General features: G+C 40.7%; 1 protein-coding gene across 3 annotated transcripts in view; it reads right to left on the bottom strand.

Moving 5' to 3' along the window:
* The window catches only part of Vps13c (vacuolar protein sorting 13 homolog C), a 160,202-nt gene that overhangs the window by 76,794 nt on the left and 61,686 nt on the right, over positions 1-21,722 (bottom strand). For all 3 annotated transcript variants that reach the window (XM_036193188.1, XM_036193189.1, XM_036193190.1), the window contains 12 exons: positions 19,747-19,876; positions 18,852-18,930; positions 18,066-18,205; positions 16,130-16,283; positions 13,940-14,019; positions 8,719-8,778; positions 6,772-6,931; positions 5,086-5,202; positions 3,624-3,727; positions 3,284-3,451; positions 2,514-2,818; positions 333-480 (listed from right to left, as the gene is read on the bottom strand). In XM_036193188.1, coding sequence (XP_036049081.1) covers positions 333-480; positions 2,514-2,818; positions 3,284-3,451; positions 3,624-3,727; positions 5,086-5,202; positions 6,772-6,931; positions 8,719-8,778; positions 13,940-14,019; positions 16,130-16,283; positions 18,066-18,205; positions 18,852-18,930; positions 19,747-19,876 — 1,645 coding nt within the window. The remainder of the gene's footprint in view (positions 1-332; positions 481-2,513; positions 2,819-3,283; positions 3,452-3,623; positions 3,728-5,085; positions 5,203-6,771; positions 6,932-8,718; positions 8,779-13,939; positions 14,020-16,129; positions 16,284-18,065; positions 18,206-18,851; positions 18,931-19,746; positions 19,877-21,722) is intronic.

Raw genomic sequence — 21,722 nt, 5'->3', positions numbered from 1 at the left:
ACAGCAAGTTCCGGAAACTCAGCATTTCACTCCTTAAAGAGTACTATTGTTTACCTTAAGCATACTTTGACCTCCTTAAAAACAAGTGTGTAAATAATATGCATTGTGAAAGAGAATATAACACTAATTTGTGCACAGATTTTTGCAATGGGTGCGTAGCAGATTCAAAAGTTACTAGTACTTAACTGAAGATTAAATTCTACTGGGGAGATTAATGTCCTTGTTGGAGGAAGTTTCACCACTCAGTAAAATCTGCATTCCCCTGGGTGCTTATGAGAAAGCTTGCAGGGTTCAAATTTCCACAGTAAAGTTGTTTTCATTCATGTACTTACATTCATTGAATCAAGACACCCTTTAATTTCTACAACAGGCATCTTATGGTACCAATCTGCAGCTAGATTCCGATTTACAGAAAACTCCAAGTTAATTGGGTGCAACAGCTGAATATCAGGATAAGACACGCCCGGCTGAATTGCTGTCCTAGGAAAAGGGAGAAAGAATGTACCATCACAGGCCATCACAGAAGACAATGACCCACAGCATCGATTAGAGTGCCCAGCACTAGCTGCTGCTCTAGACACTGATTCGTAACACTGCAGCTTGAGGGGTTTCAACTTATAATCCACTAACAGAGACAGATTAAAACATGTGAGAAACCTTGAGCCATTAGGAAAACTTTTTCCTCCAAAACAGCATTTTTCTGTATCGCCCTGGCTGTACGGAAACTCACTCTGTAGACCAGGCTGGCCTCGAACTCAGAGATCTGCCTGCCTCTGCCTCCTGAGTGCTGGATTTAAAGGCGTGTACCACCACACCCAGCTAAGAAAACATTTTTTTCTTAAAACTGTAGAGAGGAGAAAAACTGATCTAAAGGTTTAGTTTGGGTTTTTAATTCTCAATGCTTCAGATCCACAAGAAATGATGAAATATATTAGTCTAGGGATAATATAGTCCGTGTCACATTACAATTCTTTAGTCAATGATGGGCCACAGCACCTGAGTGCTCTGTGAAGACAAAGGACCAGAAAGGTCCTATTGCTTGGGGACTGTGCACCTTTCCCAAAGTCAACTGCAATGCATCTACTTCTGTGTTTGTGGAGAAAGTGGTAGAGATGACCTACCAGACTACCTACCACCCACATAATATACAAACAATTCTACCCCTCGTACATATAACATTCTGGCAATTATGTACAGTACATAATGTCCCACAAGATCGTAAATGACCCCCTCAGTGGTTCCCTCACTAATTTTCTGTGATTTTAGAATCCACTCTTTCAACTTAGAAGAATAACCACCATTTCAAAAAACAGCATCTCACGCCTGCAGCAGACCCATCCGGGTCACATCTACTTTGCGGTGACTGCACTGGCACACCTGGAAGGACTCTAGGCTTGATTACAATCACCCTGTGATGCTCTCAGGATGACACAATCACTGAGAGTGCCTTCCTCAGCGGGCATGCTTGTGGCTCAGCAGAGAACAGCGGGGTATTTGTTAGTCATGAGACCAAAGGAAACAGCAGTGAGGAAGTGGCGGCAAAGAGAAATCAGAACACCAGAAGGCACAGCTGTCTCTAAAGCATTTCAGAAAGCTCCCACCAGGGGTTAGCTGCTTGACTTAGCCTGTCATTGTCTTTTTATACTTTTTTATAATCGAATTGCCTTCGATATGATGAAAATCATTTTTAAATCTCCTTGTGTCTTCGCATGCCACACAGCATGAGCACTGAGGACACAGTATGCTTACATAGCGTTTCTACCAAGATGTGTAAACTTATGAAGCCATGGACAACCAGCCATTCCTAAGGACAGTCAGACAGTGCTCTTCAAAACAACCAACCTCATATAGAAGTAAGGTCTACTAGTATAGAAATCACCTCAACAGTGGAGGGCACAAATGAGTGCCATGTGTGATTCTGGGTGGGATCAGGGGTGAGGGGGTCCACAACAGTGGACATCACTGCAAAAACTAACACAACCTCAATATTGACTCACACTACATAGCATGCCAATATTAATTTCTAGAAACTACTATTTATATCATGGGTGACATAAGAATAAATGCCCATGCTTTTGAGAGACACAGGCTAAGACATTAGAGACAAAGGACTAAGATGTGTGTGCTATTATTCTATTCTCTCTCACTCAATCTTTTTTAAGATAGTATCTCACTGTGTAACTCTGGCTGTCCTGGAACTCGAGATACAGACCAGGGTAGCCTTGAACTCACAGAGATCCACCCGTTTCTGCCTCCCAAATGCTTTAATTAAAGGTATGCACCATTACACCTGTATAGATGTCTATTCTCAAACAGTTAGCAGCCACTGTTTTGAACAACAATATATAGAAATTAGAGAAAATGTAAACAAATTGGTATGTCTATATGAAGGTTGTATATACACATATATACTCCAGCTGATCAGAAAACGGTTCTTTGTAATAGAAACAGGGTACACAAATATCACGAGACATGACCATACACTTCAGACCATAGCTACTGCACATGCATACCTAGAGAGTTTCAGCTTCGTAAGCTGCACCTCCATCTTGTCGATCACTGGAGGATTTACGGTATCTTCACCAGACACCAGACTGAACTGATTGTGAACTCTAATTAACCCAAGGTCAACCACGACAGCATTGGTGGAGACGGAGGACTGTGGAATGACAATAACTGGAGCTTTCAAATCAATACTGACAGAAACACGAAAACTCCTCTGGGCAAGATCTTTCACGCTCGTGGCAGCCTTTTCTGCGGCCTGGGCAGTGGCGGCACTCAGGGCCTCTTTGGCCACCTGGAAATTGTTCAGGAAGCTCTGTGGACAAAATGTAAAAGGAGAAATTCAGAAACAGGGACATGTGTAAGTGAGCCGGCCTTCTGCTAGCACATATGCAATTTCCTCCACCAGAGTCCTCCGAGGTGAGTCCTGCTTCTCATGAAAGGAAGGAATCAAGAAATCCCTCCTCAGTCACGAGCTGCCCAGCTCTGACTAGTGATCTCTCACTGAGCAGGGTGTGGAGGTAAACTCATCCTCAACGCTCTGACACTCAGATAGTTGGCTTCTGTGTTCTAGAAAAGTAACTTCAATCACAGATAAAAACCATTCAATGACGTAGACTTCAAGTGTTAAAGAGGACTTTCCTCTGCTACTTCCATACATACATACACATCGGGCATAATCAAAATATCCACCACCCAAAACCCAATGTTTCCAACAAATGTAATCATAACACTTAATGGCTTCTAACGTGAAATGTAAACATATAAATAGTGACTTTACCAGCAATGACATAAGGAATTTATGAAGGTAGACGATCTGAATACAGCCAACGTGCAATGTCACCACACCATCCACAGTGGACATGTCAGTGTAGGAATCCCCTTCAGTAGCATCTGGATACAAATCCAGGTTAAAACGAAAAACTTCATTTCCAACTATGGATACAGCCTGAAAAAACAGAAATGTCAATGTACTCTGCCTAGAAAAGCAATTACAAAATAAAGCCCCAGGGATAAAAGGCCTGTAATTATAATCTTCACAGAAATACATTTAATTTTTTAAATAAGATATTTAAAATAAAATCTCTGTGCAATAATACCAACTGTTCAGTGTTACATACTTTCTTATGAACTGTTTTGGGGTCAACATCTGTGACAATAATGTTTTCCAGCCTGGCAAAAAGTGACTGCTTTTTTGACTGAAGAGAAAAGGAAGAATCAAGGCCTGAAAAAAAAAAATAATAATCATTATAATTTCTATAGATATAATATTTATTTTCATTACATTATATGATTTGGGGATATACAGAATGTATGAACTCATAATTAGTAAATTTCATGTTAAATGTTCTTAGTTTTCTAAACACCAAACTTATATATTGGTTAAAATCTAATTACATGAGCTCCATCCCTTACTAAGGAACAGTTGATAGTAGTTTGGTGGGAAAGGATCATTGTTCTTTGGGGATGAGGTCCCTGGGAGGTTGCCCATGTTGCCCATGTGGCCCCATATCCATGCATATTTGGGCAGCACTAATGGGATTTAGTAGGTTACTAAGTGTAATAGGGGATATGAATTCGGGAGGTGACTCAGTGGGAGGAGCTGAGAGGAGCCACAGAGGGGCGATGGCAGCAGCTATGCTCATCTTTCATTGTATGTATGTATGAAATTCTCAAAGAATCAAAGAAATAGAAAATCACACTAAGTGTATCAGTTCTCCTATGGCACTGAAAAGACTCCTATTATCTTGGGTGTACAATAAAGACTGTTAAAAACCAAAAGCAATAAAACAAAATATAACTACATAAATGTTCAATCCCCCAGGAGGCAAAAAAAAATCTACTGCACAGAAATCAATTCAGGATTAGTAAACGTGGAGCAAATTTTATACCTTACTGAGCCATTTACATGGGGAACATGCTGGCTAGTTTCATGTCAACTTGACACAAGCTGGAGACACTTGGGAAGAGGGACTCTTAACTGAGGAAAACGTGGCCATAAGATGGCTTGTAGGTAGATATGTCTACAATGCATTGTCTTAATGACTGATGTGGGTGAACCCAGCCCATGGTGTGTGGTGCCACCCCTGGGCTAGTGGTCCTGGGCTGTAAAAGAGAGCAGGCTGAGCAAGCCATGAGGAGGAAGCTAGGAAGCAGCACTCTTCTACAGCTTCTGCTTTAGTTCCTGCCTCCCTGTTCCTGCCCTGTCTTCTTTCCATGATGGGCTGTGATGTGGAACTGTAAGCTGAAATCAACCCTTTCCTCCCCAGGTTGTGGTCCTAGTGATCATCACAGCTGTAGACGCCCTGACTGAAAGAGGCTACAACAGTCTATGAACAAAGTGTAAATAAATGGGTGTATTACCAATTTGGAAAGGATCGAAGAAAAAACTACACTGGCCAGAATTTGGCCATCATTAATCCTAGGAAGACAACATGCAGTTCAGGCATACCCTGCCAACTGTGTGCAGTTCAGAGCCCTCTATCTGTATATTCTTTAACATTGCAATAAAGAGAACGGGAGCAGAAGGCAGAAGAGAAAATACGTATTGTTAAACAACTGTTAAATCCTCTGACCCTTTACCTTGTATCTTGATTTCAGCAATGTTGCTCTTCTCATCACAGACTGTGACACAGAACGCATTCAACTTGGCAAACAGCCTAAAGCCGATAATGTCACTATCTCTAGAGGACACCATCGCTAAAAATAAAAACAACGGATTTTAGTAAGCTAAATTCTACAGAAGTTTCTTCAAATATTTTACATAATATATGAATTAAGTATGATTTAAAGTATATATTATATAAAACACATATATAAAAATAGTCTAAAAAAATAGAACATAAAATTCAAAAATAAAAAATAATGTGCCTAAAAATCACACAGTTTAAGTAACATAGTCAGAATATGAACTAAGTTCTTTTGATCCAAATTCTAGATTCTCAGCCAACGAGAGGCAATCACTAAGGGTGCTGAAGAAATGGTTCAAAGAACGTGGTAGCTCACAACCATCTGTCACTCTAGTTACAGAAGATCCAATACCCTCTTCTGGACTCCACCAGCACAGAACATATGTGGTACATAGACACACAGACAGGCAGAAAACCCAACACATGTAATCAGTTAATCCCTGTCTTCATGTCTTTGAGTCTCTTTCTTCAAAGACTAATTGTATTTACTGCTGGGGAACAAACTTTGTACACTGTAAATATGTATCGCTTTCATTGTTAGTAAAAAGCTGATTGGCCAACGGCTAGGCAGGATTTGGGGGGCAGAGAGAATGCTGGGAAAAACAAGGGCAGAGTCTGAGGAGTCAGGAGCCACACTCAGAAGAAGCAACATGGGAAGTTCATAGATGAGGTAAACAAGCCTCATGGAAGCACACAGATTAATAGAAATGGGTTAATTTAAGTTGTAAGAGCTGGTTAGAGACAAGCCTAAGCTATTGGCTGAGCATTTATAATTAATAGTAAGTCTCTGAAAGGTTACCTGGGAGCTGCTGCTGAGATACAGAGAAGCTCTGCCTACATATTGCTTATATTTGGCGTGTGTGTGTTGCTTTTTTTTTTTTTTTTTTTTTTTTTTGAGACAAGGGCTTTCTATGTAGCCCACCCAAACTGGCTAGAAATCATAGTCTTCCTGATTCAGCCTCCCAAGTGCTGAAGCTGCAAGTATGTGTCACCACCTATCCACAAGACCTACTTTATGCACCAGCTGACCACATATGATTCAACTGAGGAAAAGCACAGAAGCAGAGGTAATGGGATTCCGATGACTGAACTGGCTGATCCTAACATTCCTCACTTAGCATTAAAATTTTAAAACCCTTGCAAACGAGAAACATGGACACCTTTCCACAGTATGGTTTGAACCTGAAATGCCCCCCAAAGAGGGCCATGAGCTGAAGATCTGGTTGCTGACTACGGGCATTTGTTTGTTTATCGTGTTTGTTTTGAAAGAGAGTGGAATGCAATGGTTCTGAACTTTCACGAATGGACTAATCCATCCATGGGTTCATAATTTAATGGTATTATTGAGAGATGGTGCACTGGTGTGCCTTTGTGGGGCGTACCTTATCTTCAGACCACCTCTGTCAGTCTGCCTCCTATCCACCACAATCTCTACCATGTGCTTTACCATCATGTTCTGCCTGACAGCACACAGGCTCAGAAGCAATAGAGCCACGTGTCTGTGGACCGACACAAATCTTTGCCTCCCATTGGTTATTCTCCAGGTGTTTGTCACAGAGAACACTGATAACCCACATACCTTTCTGCAGGGGAGAGTTCTTTTGTTTCTCAGTTGCAGTCTGTGCCTCCTTCACAGCACTGGTGTTCTCACCATCTGATGGGATGATGGCTGTCAAGTAGTTTAGGGAAGACAGAAGAGCTTGTGTTTGTAGCATCAGATTCAAAGATGAAAAAGCCACCTGAAAGTGTTTTGCAAAGACAATTAGTTCTTTCCCAATTGCCATCTGTGACCTCAGCAAAGGCTGCCTCTGTCACAGGAAAGAAGAGAGACAAAGGTCCATGACTCCCTGGTGCAGGGATATAGAGAAGGCAAATGACACCTACATACTCAAAGACACTGGATAGCATCACAGTAACTTAACTCCATTCCCAAGCAAAATGGTCATGGGGCCAGTAACTGACTCTCCCAGCCATCGGCACAGCCAACAAATGTGGCTTCCCAGATCTTTAACGGGCTCTTGAGATCATAGAAAATGCTGTCTTGGTATGAAGTTCCAGAATCACCATGTGATTACAAATGTGGCTGTGGTGATATTGTGTTCCCCAAAATATTGTGCACCTGAATAAACTTATCTGGGGTCAGAAAACAGAACAGCCACTAGATACAGAGGCAAAAAATAATGGCAAACACGCCTTTAATCCTATCACTTGAGAGGCAAAGATCCATCTGAATCTCTGTGAGTTCAAGGCCACACTGGAAACAGCCAGGAATGGTGACTCACGCCTTTAATCTCAAGAAGTGATGGCAGAAAGCAAAAAAAGGTAAATAAGGCATGAAGACCAGGAATTAAAGCTGGTTAAGCTTTTACGCTTTTGAGCAGCAGTTCAGCTGAGATTCATTATGGATGAGTACTCAGAGGCTTCCAGTCTGAGGAAACAGGATCAGCTGAGGAATTGGCAAGGTGAGGTAGCTGTGGCCTGTTCTGTCTCTCTGATCTTCTAGCATTCATCCCAATACCTGGTTCCGGGTTTGTTCTTATTAATAAGACCATTTAAGATTCATGTAACATGTGTCATCTATGACATTTAAGCTTAGGGAGAAGAACTTTGAACATGAACATGGTCTCAAGTATGAAGAGATCTTCTAAAGCATGCTAATGGCCTTACCATTTAAAATCAGCACAGCAGGTCTGACTTACAGGGGAAAGCATTACATTTAAGAAATGACTCCTGAGAACTAACTAGCATCACAAATTTGTTCCTACAGGTCTGTGGTTTTATGAAAGCAAACTGAAACAAATATTTGCTTATAAAAATAAAAGAACTAAGTAACAAAAAAAGGAAGGTCCACAATTATAGCAGATGATGTCATCTCCCAAATGTGACCTGCAGCTCATCTCTCTTGTTTTTCACAAGTACACACAGACCACTGTGTACTTGGGGAGACCAGAAGGCAACTTTTGGGAGTAGGTTCATTCTCATTTTCTACCATGTAGACTGAACTCAGGTGGTCAGGCTTGGCAGGAAGTGACTCTACCCACTGAGCCATCCCACTGAAGGGTGGGTGGGGTGGGGTAGGGGGTCTCAATTACTTTTTAATGTAGCTCATAAGTACTTTCTGACTCTTCCTCCTCCTCTATACTTTTTACTCAAATCATAATGGCTGCAAAGGTACTTAGCATCTACATTTATGCTTTACATAGTCTCTCACTCCTGTATTGCTAGATGGTATCAACTTGGTTTGTTTAGGATCCTCTTAGTTCTTTATAATCAAATGCTCTGTCATGGCATCTCCTTATTTGGGAACAATACTGAGGCTCTTTAAAGCATAGAATATGATACAGTGAGTATTACTTTCTAAGCTGGATCACAGGGAGAGGCCATGGTAACACCTGTAGGGCTAATTTATAATTTCAGTTTGTTCTTGATCACATCTCAGATCAAATAATGTTCTCCAAAGCACCTTGGAGATTTCTAGAATGGGTATCCAGAGATTTCCCAATACCATCTTAATAAAACTTCTTACCTTAACGGTTTGTTCAGTTTTTTCAAAAGTAGTTTGAAAACTAGGTCCATTCTTATCAACCTGAAAAAATAAAAGTTCCAAAGAATGAATTAAGACCAAAATAAACCAATATTCAATATTTCTCTCTCTCTCTCTCTCTCTCTCTCTCTCTCTCTCTCTCTCTCTCTCTCTCTGTGTGTGTGTGTGTGTGTGTGTGTGTGTGTGTGTGTGTGTGTGTGTAGAGGTGGAAGGGGAAAGGAGGGGAGAGAGAGATGAGAAAGCACATGCTGCTTTGGTGGTTTGAATGAGAACTGCCCCCATAGGCTAATATATTTGAATACTTGTCCCCAGTTGGTGGAACTATTTGGAAAGGATTAAGGGGGTGTGGCCTTGTTGAAGGAAGTGTGTCAAAGGAGGCAGGCTTTGAGGTTTCAAATCTTACACCATTCTGTTAGCTCTTTATCTCCCAATTGCAGAAAAGGATGTCAGCTCCCAGCTAATGCTCCTGCGCCATGCCTATACTGCCCTGCTCTTAGCCATAATGGTCACGAATTCTAACCCTTGAAAATTGGGAATTAAGTGATTTCTTTTTTTGTTATTTATTATATTTGTGTTTTAATTTTACACATCAGCCATGGGTTCCCCTGTCCTCCCCCCTCCCGTCCCCGCCCCCACCTTCGTCCTATCCCCTCCCCTCTATTCCCATCTCCTCCAGGGCCAAGACTCCACTGGGGATTCATTTAAACCTGGTGGATTCAGTACAGGCAGGTCCAGTCCCCTCCTTCCAGGCTGAGCTGAGTGTCCCTGTGTAAGCCCAAGGTTCCAAATAGCCAGCTCATACATTAAGGACAGGTCCCAGTCCCACAGCCTGGGTGTCTCCCAAACAGTTCAAGCTATTCAATTGTCTCACTTATCCAGAGGGCCTGATCCAGCTGGGGGCTCCACAGCCTTTGGTTCATAATTCATGTGCTTCCATTCATTTGGCTATTTGTCCCTGTGCTTTTCCTATCTTGGTCTCAACAATTCACGTGCTTACAGTCCCTCCTCTTTCTGGACAATTGGACTCCTGGAGCTCCACCTGGGGCCTGGCCGAGGATCTCTGCATCCACTTCCATCAGTTATTGGATGAGAGTTCCAGCATGACCATTAGGGTGTTTGGCCATCTGATCACCAAACTAGGTCAGATCAGGCTTTCTCTCGACCATTGCCAGCAGTCTACACTGGATGTATCATTGTGGATTTCTGGGGACCTCTCCAGCACTTTGCCTATTCCTGTTCTCATGTGGTCATCATTTATCATGGTCTGTTATTCCTTGTTCTCCCTTTCTGTTCTTGATCTAGCTGGGATCTCCTGCAACCCTAAGCTTTCTTTCCCTCAAACCTTGCCCTTCATTACTCCCACTGTCGTCCAGGTTGTTCATGTAGACCTCATCCATTTCTCTGTCATTGGGCGATCCCTGTGTCTTTCGTAGGGTCCCGTTTTCGAGGTAGCCTCCCTGGAGTTGTGTAGCAGTCTAGTCATCTTTGTTTTACATCTAGTATCCTCCTATGAGTGAGTACATACCATGTTTGTCCTTCTGAGTCTGGATTACCTCACTCAGGATGATTTTTTTCTAGATCCATCCATTTGCCTACAAACCTCATAATGTCATTGTTTTTCTCTGCTGAGTAGTACTCCATTGTGTATATGTACCATATTTTCTTTATCCATTCTTCAGTTGAAGGGCATCTAGGTTATTTCCAGGTTCTGGCTATTACATACAATGCTGATACAAACATAGCTGAGCAAATGCCCTTGTGGTATGATTGAGCATTCCTTGGGTATATGCCCAAGAGTGCTACAGCTGGGTCTTGGGGGAGATGGATTCCCAATTTTCTAAGGAAGCACCATATTGATTTCCAAAGTGGCTGTACAAGCTTGCATCCCCACCATCAGTGGAGGAGAGTTCCCCTTGCTCCACATCCTCTCCAGCATAAGCTGTCTTCTGTGTTTTTGCTCTTAGCCACTCTGACAGGTGTAAGGTGGTATTTCAGAGTCGTTTTGATTTGCATTTCCCAGATAATTAGGGATGTTGAGCAATTCCTTAAATGTCTTTCAGCCATTTGAACTTCCTCTGTTGAGAATTCTCTGTTTAGTTCTATAGCCCATTTCTTAATTGGACTGTTGGGCATTTTGATGTCTAATTTCTTGAGTTCTTTATATATTCTGGATATCAGCCCTCTATCAGATGTGGGGTTGGTGAAGACCTTTTCCCATTCTGTAGGCTGTCGCTTTGTCTTGTTGACCGTGTCCTTTGCTCTACAAAAGCTTCTCAGTTTCAACAGGTCCCATTGATTGATTGTTTCTCTCAGTGTCTGTGCTACTGGTGTTATATTTAGAAAGTGATCTCCGGTGCCAATGTGTTCAAGACTACTTCCTACTTTCTCTTCTATCAGGTTCAGAGTAACTGTATTTAGGTTGAGGTCTTTGATCCACTTGGACTTAAGTTTTGTGCACAGTGACAGATATGGATCTATTTGCAGCCTTCTACACATTGACATCCAGTTATGCCACACTATTTGTAAAAGATGCTTTCCTTTTTCCATTGTACATTTTTGGCTTCTTTGTCAAAAACTGTATGTTCATAGGTGTGCAGGTTAATGTCAGGGTCTTCAATTCGATTCCATTGGTCCACATGTCAGTTTTTATGCCATTACCAAGCTGTTTTTATTACAGTAGCTCTATAGTGGAGCTTGAGGTTGGGGATCATGATGCCTCCAGAAGTTGTTTTAATGTACAGGATTCTTTTGGCTATCCTGGGTTTTTTGTTTTTCCATATGAAGTTGAGTATTATTCTTTCCAGGTCTGTGAAGAATTGTGTTGGTAATTTGATGGGTATTGTGTTGAATCTGTAGATTGCTTTTGGTAAGATTGCCATTTTTACTATGTTAATCCTGCCTCTCCATGAGCATGGGAGATCTTTCCATTTTCTGACATCTTCTTCAATTTCTTTTTTCAGGGACTTAAAGTTCTTGTCATATAGGTCCTTCACATGCTTAGTTAGAGTAACCCCAAGGTATTTTATATCATTTGTGGCTATTGTAAAGGGTGATGTATCTCTGATTTCCTTCTCAGCCTGTTTGTCTATTGTATATAGGAGGGCTACTGATTTTTTTTGAGTTGATCTTGTATCCTGCTATGTTGCTGAAGGTTTTTATTAGCTGTATCAGTTCCTTGGTTGAATTTTTGGGGTCACTCATATATACTATCATGTCATCTGCAAATAGGGGAAGCTTGACTTCTTCCTTTCCAATTTATATCCCCTTAATCTCCTTATGTTGTCTTATAGCTCTAGCTAGAACTTCAAGTACTATATTGAATAAGTATGGGGAGAGGGGACAGCCTTGCCTTGTTCCTGATTTTAGTGGTATTGCTTTGAGTTTCTCTCCATTTAATTTGATGTTGGCTGTTGGCTTGCTGTAGATTGCCTTTATTATGTTTAGGTATGTTCCCTGTATTCCTGATCACTCCAAGACCTTTATCATGAAGGGGTGTTGGATTTTGTCAAATGCCTTTTCTGCATCTAGTGAGACGATCATGTGGTTTTTTTCTTTGAGTTTGTTTATATGATGTATTACATTGACAGACAGTATGTTGAACCACCCTTGCATCCCTGGGATGAAGCCTACTTGATCATGGTGGATAATTGTTTTGATGTGTTCTTGGAGTCTGTTTGCCAGTATTTTATTGAGTATTTTTGCATCAATGTTCATGAGGGAGCTTGCCTATACTGCCCTGCTCTTAGCCATGATGGTCACGAATTCTAACCCTTGAAAATTGGGAATTAAGTGCTTTCTTTTATAAGCTGCCTGAGCTGGTGTACCTACAACAATCATATATCATTTTGTCATATTTTAAAATGACATACAAACACTATTTTTCATACCAGTGCAAAGTGCTCTTATTAAGCATGGAGGAATACTTATTCCCTTGGGGACACTAAGTATGAGAAAGAGAAAGTTTGAGGGGAGAAGGTAAAAAGGTCATCTCACTCGCCCATCATTTGATGCATACACCACTCTACAAAATTCAGTTCAATCTCCAGTGAGAAAAACATCAGTTCTTCAAAAATTGAATCTCTACAGAAAACTCAGTTTTAATGGGGTCTTTGTCCTAAGCCAAAAAAAAAAAAAAAAAAAAAAATCTCTCTGTCTTCATAACTGCTCACTGGACTCAGCTCTGTCTGTCCTTTGGAACAAAGAGGAAATGTGAACTCAGAAGACCCTTCTGTGAGCAGCTTTCTGCCCTGGCTGCTCCCTCTGTCTCTCCACATACACTCTGCTCTGTGCTTTCCCTTAGAAAACCAGTCACTGTATTTTCAACTCCTCAGGATTACTTCCCCCCCCCACCCCGAGACAGGGTTTCTCTGTGTAGTTTTGGTGCCTGTCTGGATCTTGCTCTATAGACCAGGCTGGCCTTGAACTCACAGAGATCTGCCTGGCTCTGCCTCCCGAGTGCTGGGATTAAAGGCCTATGCCACCACCGCCCGGCCCGAATTAATTTTTTTTAAAGATTTATTTTATCTATTTAATGTGCACTGGTGTCTTGCCTGTATATATTCTGTGTGAGGGTGTCAGGTCCCCTGGAACTGGAGTTACAGACAATTTTGAGCAGCCAGTGCTCTTAACCTCTGAGCCGTCTCTCCAGCCCCAGGATCACATTTAACCGTTGGTTTGCATGTCTTTTCTCTTCTAACTTATAACGACTTAGAGAACAGGAGGAACCACCTTTACTACAAACCAAGTACCCGACAGCACAGACATTCAAGCAGACATAACCGAGAGCCAGGGAATCAACAAGAACAAAGGAAAACAGATCAATTCCCTCGGCCCTTTCATGGGGCACGGTCTTCAGTCCATCCCTGGTCCTAGCAGCTCTCTTCTGAGCTCAGTCTAGTTCCACTGTCCTTTTTTAATGTAGCAGACTCAACTAACTGTCACCTATTTTCACAAGCAGTGCAGTAGTGTGAACATGCCCAGAGTCACACAAGCACCTGCTTTGCCCAGGGTTCCACCTCCTGGCTTAGCAGCCTGGCAGCTTTGTAATATCCTGTTCTCCATGAAAGCAGAAGTCCAGGAACAAGTGACTCTCCCGTGACCTAACCCGAATACACACCCAGAGCCATTATAGAAACACAGTTATCCTATTCCCAGGTGTACAGTGTGGGGTCCAGACAACCATGTCATCTCCCATGGCCCTTACCTTAATGTACTCCACTTTTAAAAGATCTAATCCAGGTTTGTCTGAAGAGCTAATCAAGTGAAGGGGCTTCTTTTTGGATCCTAGATTAAATAAAGAGAGAGAAAGGGTTTGCAGATAAGTTGCTTTTATGAAATTTTAGAGTGTTCTATATGTCTCTGTCTAGTGGTGCTTTAAAAGTATATCTGTGTACATTTTCATGTATATCTGTGTACATTTTCACGGTTCTGAAGTAACCAACAGATATGGAAATATTTCAGCTTAAATCCTTACCATAAACATCTAGTTTACTTAAGAACATTCCCCTTCCCTTTATTCACAGTGTACTCCAAAAGAGTCAAAACTTCTCAAGATATTCTTCAGGCCGCCTGTGTATTTACAGAGCAGCAGAGTGGACTAAGGGTCTAAGAATGTGGAAATGTGAATTCTAATTCATCACTGGCCTTAACCCAAAGCTATCTAACTTTCTTGACTATGAAACAAAGAAAACAGACTGGGACAATCTCTAATGTACTGTTGGATTCTAAAATTGTATAAAGTGTTTATTAGACCCAAATAATTTAAATAATTCCTCTGCTTAAACTAGTGGGGAAGGATACAGAAAGCCTTCTTTTTTAACAGAGGATAACAGTTAAAAATTTCTCTTTAGCAGGCTGTGGTGGTTTATAGCTGTAATCCTAGCTGTTGGGAGATAGAAAGGAGGATCCTTGTAGTACAAGGCCAGCCTAGGCTACACTGTGAGTCAAAGGCCAGCATGGGCTACTTGGTTTCAAAACCAAACAAACACCTCTTTTGAGCTCAAAACTATGTTGTGTATACACACATGTAGAGGAACTGGCTGGTCAACCATTGAATCATGCCCATGTTTTACTCTTCAGTCTGTAAATCCTGCTTCTGGAACAACTAGAAAGTCCCCTATGGTCTCTAGTCTATACCTTTTATACATTGTTTTTTAAGATTCCTTTATTTGACTTTTTGTATATGACTATTTTATGTGCACGTATGTATGTGCACCATGTATGTGCCTGGTACCCTAGGAATTCAGAAGGGTCAGATCTCCTCGACCTAGAATTACAAACAGTTGTAAGCCTCCATGTGGATGCTGGAAATCAAGTCCTCTGCAAGAGCAGTAAGTGTGTGCAACTGCTGAGCCATCTCTCCAGCCCCCGCTCCAGTCTTAACTGACATAAAGAAGAAACAGCCTAGACAATGTATTGTTTACATTCATTACTCATGTCTGCAATAGAAATTCTATCATAATGCATTACCTAAGAAAATTAGTAACATGGGAAACATTATTTTTCTCCTAAACTGGAGTTTATTTTAGTTTCAAACATTTTCTAAAAATCGTAAAAATGTCTTAATATTTGGCTGAAGTATCGGGCAAACCATTGGAGAATTTTAATTGCCGCAAACTAATTCACTAACTCATGTCTCAAATACCTGAGCTCACAATATACATTCCATATACACTGAAACAATAAACTATAGAAGTTTGAGGGTGGGCTTCTGTGCTGTGTGAACACCCTAACCCAGCAGTTTTCAACCTGTGGGTCAGAACCCTTTCACGGGGGTTGCCTAAGACCATCAGAAAACAAAGATGTTTACATTACAATTCATAATAGTAACAAAATTACAGTTATGAAATAGCAATATAATAATGTTATGGTTGGGGTCACCACAACATGAAGGACTGTCTTAAAGGGTCGCCGCAGCGCAGCATTAGGAAAGTTGAGAACCCCTGCTCTAGACTTCAGTATCCTAAGTCCAGGTCTAAACACTAAAATCTGTCATGAACAAGATACAGATCGTGAACAAGTTATTTGGGGTTCTTCAGTCTTTCTTGATTTGTGAATAGGAATGATACTCCCTAACATCAGTGGACTTTCCTGGACTCTGAGGTGGTGGACCATAGTGTTCGAGGCTGCCAACCCCAGTGGCAGGCTTCCAGTGTTCCAGCCAGGGCTCTGTCACTTACAGTTGTCTGAACCTGAGTGAATCATCATCTGCATATTAGCTACATGTGAACTGAAGACAGTAACGTGGATGCTTCACTGCCATTGTGTTACCACCGTGTGGCTATTATACCCACTATCATGCAATGAGCTATTTCATTATAAATAAAACTATTCCAGACACACAAGGGTGCTTTTTTTTACTACTGAGTGCTGTTTCTGTTTCCATGGCCATTACCTTTAATTTCATGGTAATCCAAGCTGATTTTCCTCAAATAGGACACTGCAGTCAGGTCAAATGTCCTCACTGTTGCTTCGGTCCCTAACTGAGTAACATTAAATACTAGAACTGTCTCTTCTTCTTTCTGTTGCTTAGTGAGTTCCAAAATCACCTACAAGAATCCACGGGGCCGTGGAAAGTAGTTGGTAAGTGAGCCATTCATGAAATGACAGAAACAAAGTTCTCCCCCACACACACAACACTGCAGGAGTGAGGGCTCCGACCACAGCCTCCCACCAGACACAAAGACTGGGATTCCCGAGAACTCTAATAGCAAGAGCACAAGCACATGTAAACAAGGCTGCGGTTCTTAATGTCTGTTTTTTAACGTAGAAAAAAACAAATCTATGGATTCTTCCGTGAGTCGTAGTCCCGGTAAAGCAAAAGGTAAGAATGAGCGTTTACACCATATTTAAATTAATTTTGGAAATGACAGTCAAAATATTCAGCCAATAAAAAAATCAAAACAGGTGTGGCAATTTTTAAAAGACAGATAAGAAATTATGTCGGTTGGGGTGGCGCAGCCATGGAAGAGAAGAGCGACCACCCGGAAGCATTTGAAGACAGAGGTCAAGGGCTCTTCTGTTACTGTGGGTCAAAGTATGAAAAAGGAAGGCAAGTCAAAAGCCAAGGGTAGGAAACAGACCAAGACAATACCAGGAAGATTCAGATGTAGCAAAACTGACACGATGAGTTAGGAAAGGCTGTCATTCTGGACTACCAAAGTCAACCATGAACACCTCGGTATTATTTTGCACTTTATGATCAAAGTGATAAGTTATTATAAAAAATTAAAACACAGGAAAGCAAGGGGGAGGGTGAAAAATGGCAATTCTACCAACCTGGAGATAAACACCATCATTTATGAAAGAAAACATGTACATGTAACTAAACGGAATCATATGCCTGTATACTGAAATCTCCTTTACCCCCAAAATATGCTGTGAACATCTCATCAGGTTTTCTTTTTCTATGTGGCCACTCTAAAAACAGGTCTGAGGCTAGAAACCACCATGCCCACCATGCCCCACACATCCCGCACCCAGCTCTGTCTCCAGCCAACCCCATCCCCACACTTTTTGGTTTGGTTTTTTTTTTTCCTTTTGTTTTGTTTGCTGTTTTGAACAGGGTCTTGTTAAACTGACCAGGATGGTTTATATCTCCAGCAGAGCCTGAATCCAGCAATCCTCCTGCCTCAGCCTTCTGGATAACTAGGAGTACAGGCCTATGCCACCATAATTGCTTGGCTTTCGACATGACTTTTTTTTTCCATTTTACATACCAACCACAGTTCCCCTTTTCCGCCCTCCTTCACACCCCCCAGTGACTTTTAAAGGCAAAGAAAAAGAGTTCCTAAGTTTTCTTGGCTAACATTTTCACATTATACATGCACAACAATGGCCAACACTATTTAGCTCAAGGGGAAGTCTCACTGCATGTGGAAGCACAGGCCCATAATCTCAGGGCTCAGGAGGGAGTGCTGCAGGTAGGAGGGAAGTCACAGGTTCAAAGAAAGCCTCAGCTACATAGTGAGATAGCGAGTTCAAGGTCAGCCTGGAATACACAGCAAAACTCTATTTAAAAAAAAAAAATTAAAAGAGCTGAGACTGGGGATGGGGTGATATATACATCTACACACAAAAACAATTTTTATGCAGAAATGCAAATCCTAATTAAGAGACCTGAGCTTTTCCAGAATAGATTGCACACACACTGATCCCCTTAAGCCATTTTTTTAAATCATCTTCATGGTTCTGAAATCGTGTGTGCCTTTGTGGAGAAAGGCACAGCTGGTAGAAAACTAGAACGCCACATTTTTAATGCACCTGAAGCTGAGGTCAGCTCCCAGTACAGAAGACCAACAGGAATGTGTTCATAAACAGAAAACATATACCTCTTTAATCTCAAACTTCAGCAGAAGATTAACCAGCTCCTCATTTGGAACCTCAGGGGCTTTTTTCAGTTCTGAGGCTTTCACAGTTCTGACAGTCTGCGAGTCTCCATCCTCAGCATCAAAATACTCATCATCAGAATCTAAAGCAAAGAGACATGCATTAACCACGACAGTATTCACTGAGAACCCACCCGGACACTAAGCCTAGACCTAACAAAGTCCATTCATGCAAGAATCCTCATATTCAGATGTAAATATTTGCAATTTTTCAAGTCCCAAAGTGACTAGAACCAGCATGTAATAAAACTTAAACCAAACAGTACTCTACTATCTTTCCAGAAGTGACTCATTCTTCACTTTAGTTCATTCATTAACCATTCAGTAAACTATTTATAGGACATCATCTACATGTACCAGCATGTGACCACCACAATGTAAACTACAGTGGCCAGGCCTTGACCTTGTTAGATATGACCTTGTCTCCACGAATTTTACATTCTATATTCTAATTTGAAATTGTAAGACATCACTTAGCCCTGGTTAGAGAAAAGTATCACAGAGAAATACAACAACTTATTTAAATATTTGGAAAACACTGTCAACTCCATCATCTTCCCTTAAAAAAACAACAAAGCCTTTTCATTTATCCAACAATGAGACACGAGTGTTGGTTGACAGCAGAGCTAGAATGATGCTTTCAGAACCCCTTACTTTCTGAAAACACTCTCACTACATAACTGTGTGTAGGTTTAGCATCACAGAGAAACAATATTTTCTGGTCTTCACCTGATTCCATTCCATCTAGCAACAGTGACGTGCCAAGAAGACCTTTCGTCCCTCCTGAAAGAACAGGAATCGAGGCTACCTAAGAAAGAACACAGAAGTTTGGTTTTTTTTTTAATACATGCTGAAAAGAAGGATTAAATATTACAGATGAGGTCTTTCTATATCCCAAAAAGCAATAGGGGACAGAGGAAGATGGGAAGATAAGTACACATATCACATTCAGATCTTCAAGAAACTAAGTCAATCAAATAATGGTCTACTGGAATTTACAAAGTATTAAAATTTATAAAGATAAAATTATGCACAAATTAAATAAGTAAGTCTATGTATCTTTGTGTATCATTTAATTGCCGTGGGTAATGACATGAAAGTCCACATTTATCACAGGGCCCTCGATAATGGCATTTTACATTTACAAATCATCATCAGCTAACTTTCTCAAACTTCTTTTCTAAGTCAGTGGAATTTCAACATTTATTTCAAGCTATGAAGATTACTCCAATTAAAGTGACCCAGAACATTTAAGACCCACCAAAAAAGAACAGTTTCAAGTTTGTATTTTATTTGCAAGCTTACTTTAAAGCCTTATATTCCTACTTCTATATAAGGTATATTTTATAAATGTGAACAACCTTTTCCTTTCATTTCTGTTGTTTTTTACATTGGTTTGCTTCTTTAGAGGCAGAGTCTCAATGGGTAGCCCTAGTGGGCCTGCAACTTGCTATGTAGAACAGGCTGGCCTTGAAATCAGAGATTTCCCTGTCTCTATGCAGGCCCCATTTCTGCATCTTTGATCCTTTTGGTTAGAAAGCCTGTCCTTAAACTACCACCACTACTCTAAAGGTGTGGTTTTCTAGAAATCACCTTGGCATTTCTACTACAATCACTTACTCACCTGTCTCTCTGGAGACTGTGTGGATGACTTCTGGGGCAAGGGTATACTATTAATCAAACACAGCGTATCTTTTATCTTCTGGTCAGAAATCCTCACATGCATCAAAGGAAGTCCTCCTGACACTTTAAATCTAAAAATACAATTTGAGTGAGGTCTCAGGAAGGAAAAGCAAATAGGCAGGAAATAATGTGGTGAGGTCAATGGCTGGCCAGCCATGTTTGAATCCGTCATACTTAGATGCACACTTACAGAACAGAAAGTTCTCTGTAAGCCAGTTTTCCAGACCATCTAAATCTATCTTCCTTAAGCAGTAAGCCTTTTTAAATGAACTTTTTTTAAAAACAGTGTTTCACTATGTAGGCCCAGCTAGCCTGGAACTTGCTATGCAGATCAGACTGGCCTCAACTCACAGACTCTCTGCCTCCTAGGTGCTATGATTAGGAGAGTACACTAACACACATAACCTAAAGTTAAGTAATGCATTATAAAAGTCCTTTTGAACACACTTCACTACTATTAAAAACCAGAACCACAGTGTCTGGCCCATCGCTCTCTATCACCTTGTCTTGCCCTGCTCTGTTTATCCGTTACACTGATATATGACATGTGACATGTGGGCTTATTTCCTGTCCCTTCGGGTTAAAATGTAAGCTCCCTGAGGTCATCTGTTTTTCTGCTGAGTGTCCAGCCTGCTCTGGCAGTTGTTATATCATCTTTCCTTATACTATGTGGCTGCCTCGTGTCTGTCTCCTAGTGTCTTGACCACAGGCTGCTCACAAGCTTGTTCAGCTGACCCTCCAGCTGCCTGGCCAAGCTGTGAACAAGCCTGCAGATCCCTAACTCTTAAAAGGGTTATTGGCTGGCATTCACTGCAACAGGTTTTAAGTAAAATTCTTAGTACAAATTGTCACTATTAGGAGAAAAAAAAAAAAAGGTCTTTAATGAATGGCTTCCTTCTAGGAAATTAGAATGAATGCAGACAAGTATGCAGAAAAAAAAAAAAAACTGTAATAAACATAGAGTGGAAATCATGAAGATTAAAGAAAATGGAAACAAAATAGAGAAATAATTGAACCCAAAAGCTGGCTCTTTCAGAAGAAAACTGATAAACCTTAGACAGACTGATGAGGAACAAAGAGAAACAAAGGCACTAACTGCTTGTACTGGAACCAGAAAGCAAACATCCACAGTTTGTTCCTAATGCATTAGAAGGTAACAAAGACTGTGAGCACGTTTTACAACTCAACAGCCAAACTGATCAAATTCAAAACATGCAATGCTTACCTAGAACACTTCAAACATAGAAAAGATCATTCAAAACAGCTTCCACAATTTTTTAATACTCTCTAAAAGAAAACTGTAGGCCTAGAACACGTTAAGCCTGTGAAGGATCTCCTGACAAAACATTTAAGTAACCATATGATGAATCTTAATCAGATTGGAAGAAGCCAAACAAAAGTTAAAATTCTATGGTTTCATTCATGGGAAATTCTAGAAAAGTCTACCAAATATTCCTATCAGGGAACAGACCAATTATTTTCCAAGGAAAGAAGTGGGAACAGGAAAAAGGGAAGGCAGGGCTCAAAGAACCTTCCATAGATGAGGAATATGTTATCTCAATTGTGATGATGACCTCATGCAGACATTTGTATGTCACAAATACAAAATCTGGTTTTAGAAAGACTCTGTTTCATGAGAATATACTAAACTCAAAATCTACTTTCTACTTTTTATTCCCTTAGACTTTTCTTGGGATTGCATGTGGTTTAATGACAAAAAAAAAAAAAAAAAAAAAAAAAAAACCTAATTTCCTTTGAGATTTTTATTTCATTGATATTAAATCTTGACTCTCACACATTCAGAATCTCAGATAACCAATTTTTATAGAATGTAAAAATCTAAATACGAATTCTGAAGTAAAAGAGACAACATATGGCTTAGTCAGGGATACTATTGCTGTAATCAAACAACATGAC

This window comes from Onychomys torridus, chromosome 7 (genome assembly GCF_903995425.1).
Source record: "Onychomys torridus chromosome 7, mOncTor1.1, whole genome shotgun sequence".
Classification (NCBI taxonomy): Eukaryota; Metazoa; Chordata; class Mammalia; order Rodentia; family Cricetidae; genus Onychomys; species Onychomys torridus.
The sequence above is the reverse complement of the archived record's forward strand: the minus strand, read 5'-3'. Positions and strand labels throughout refer to the sequence as shown.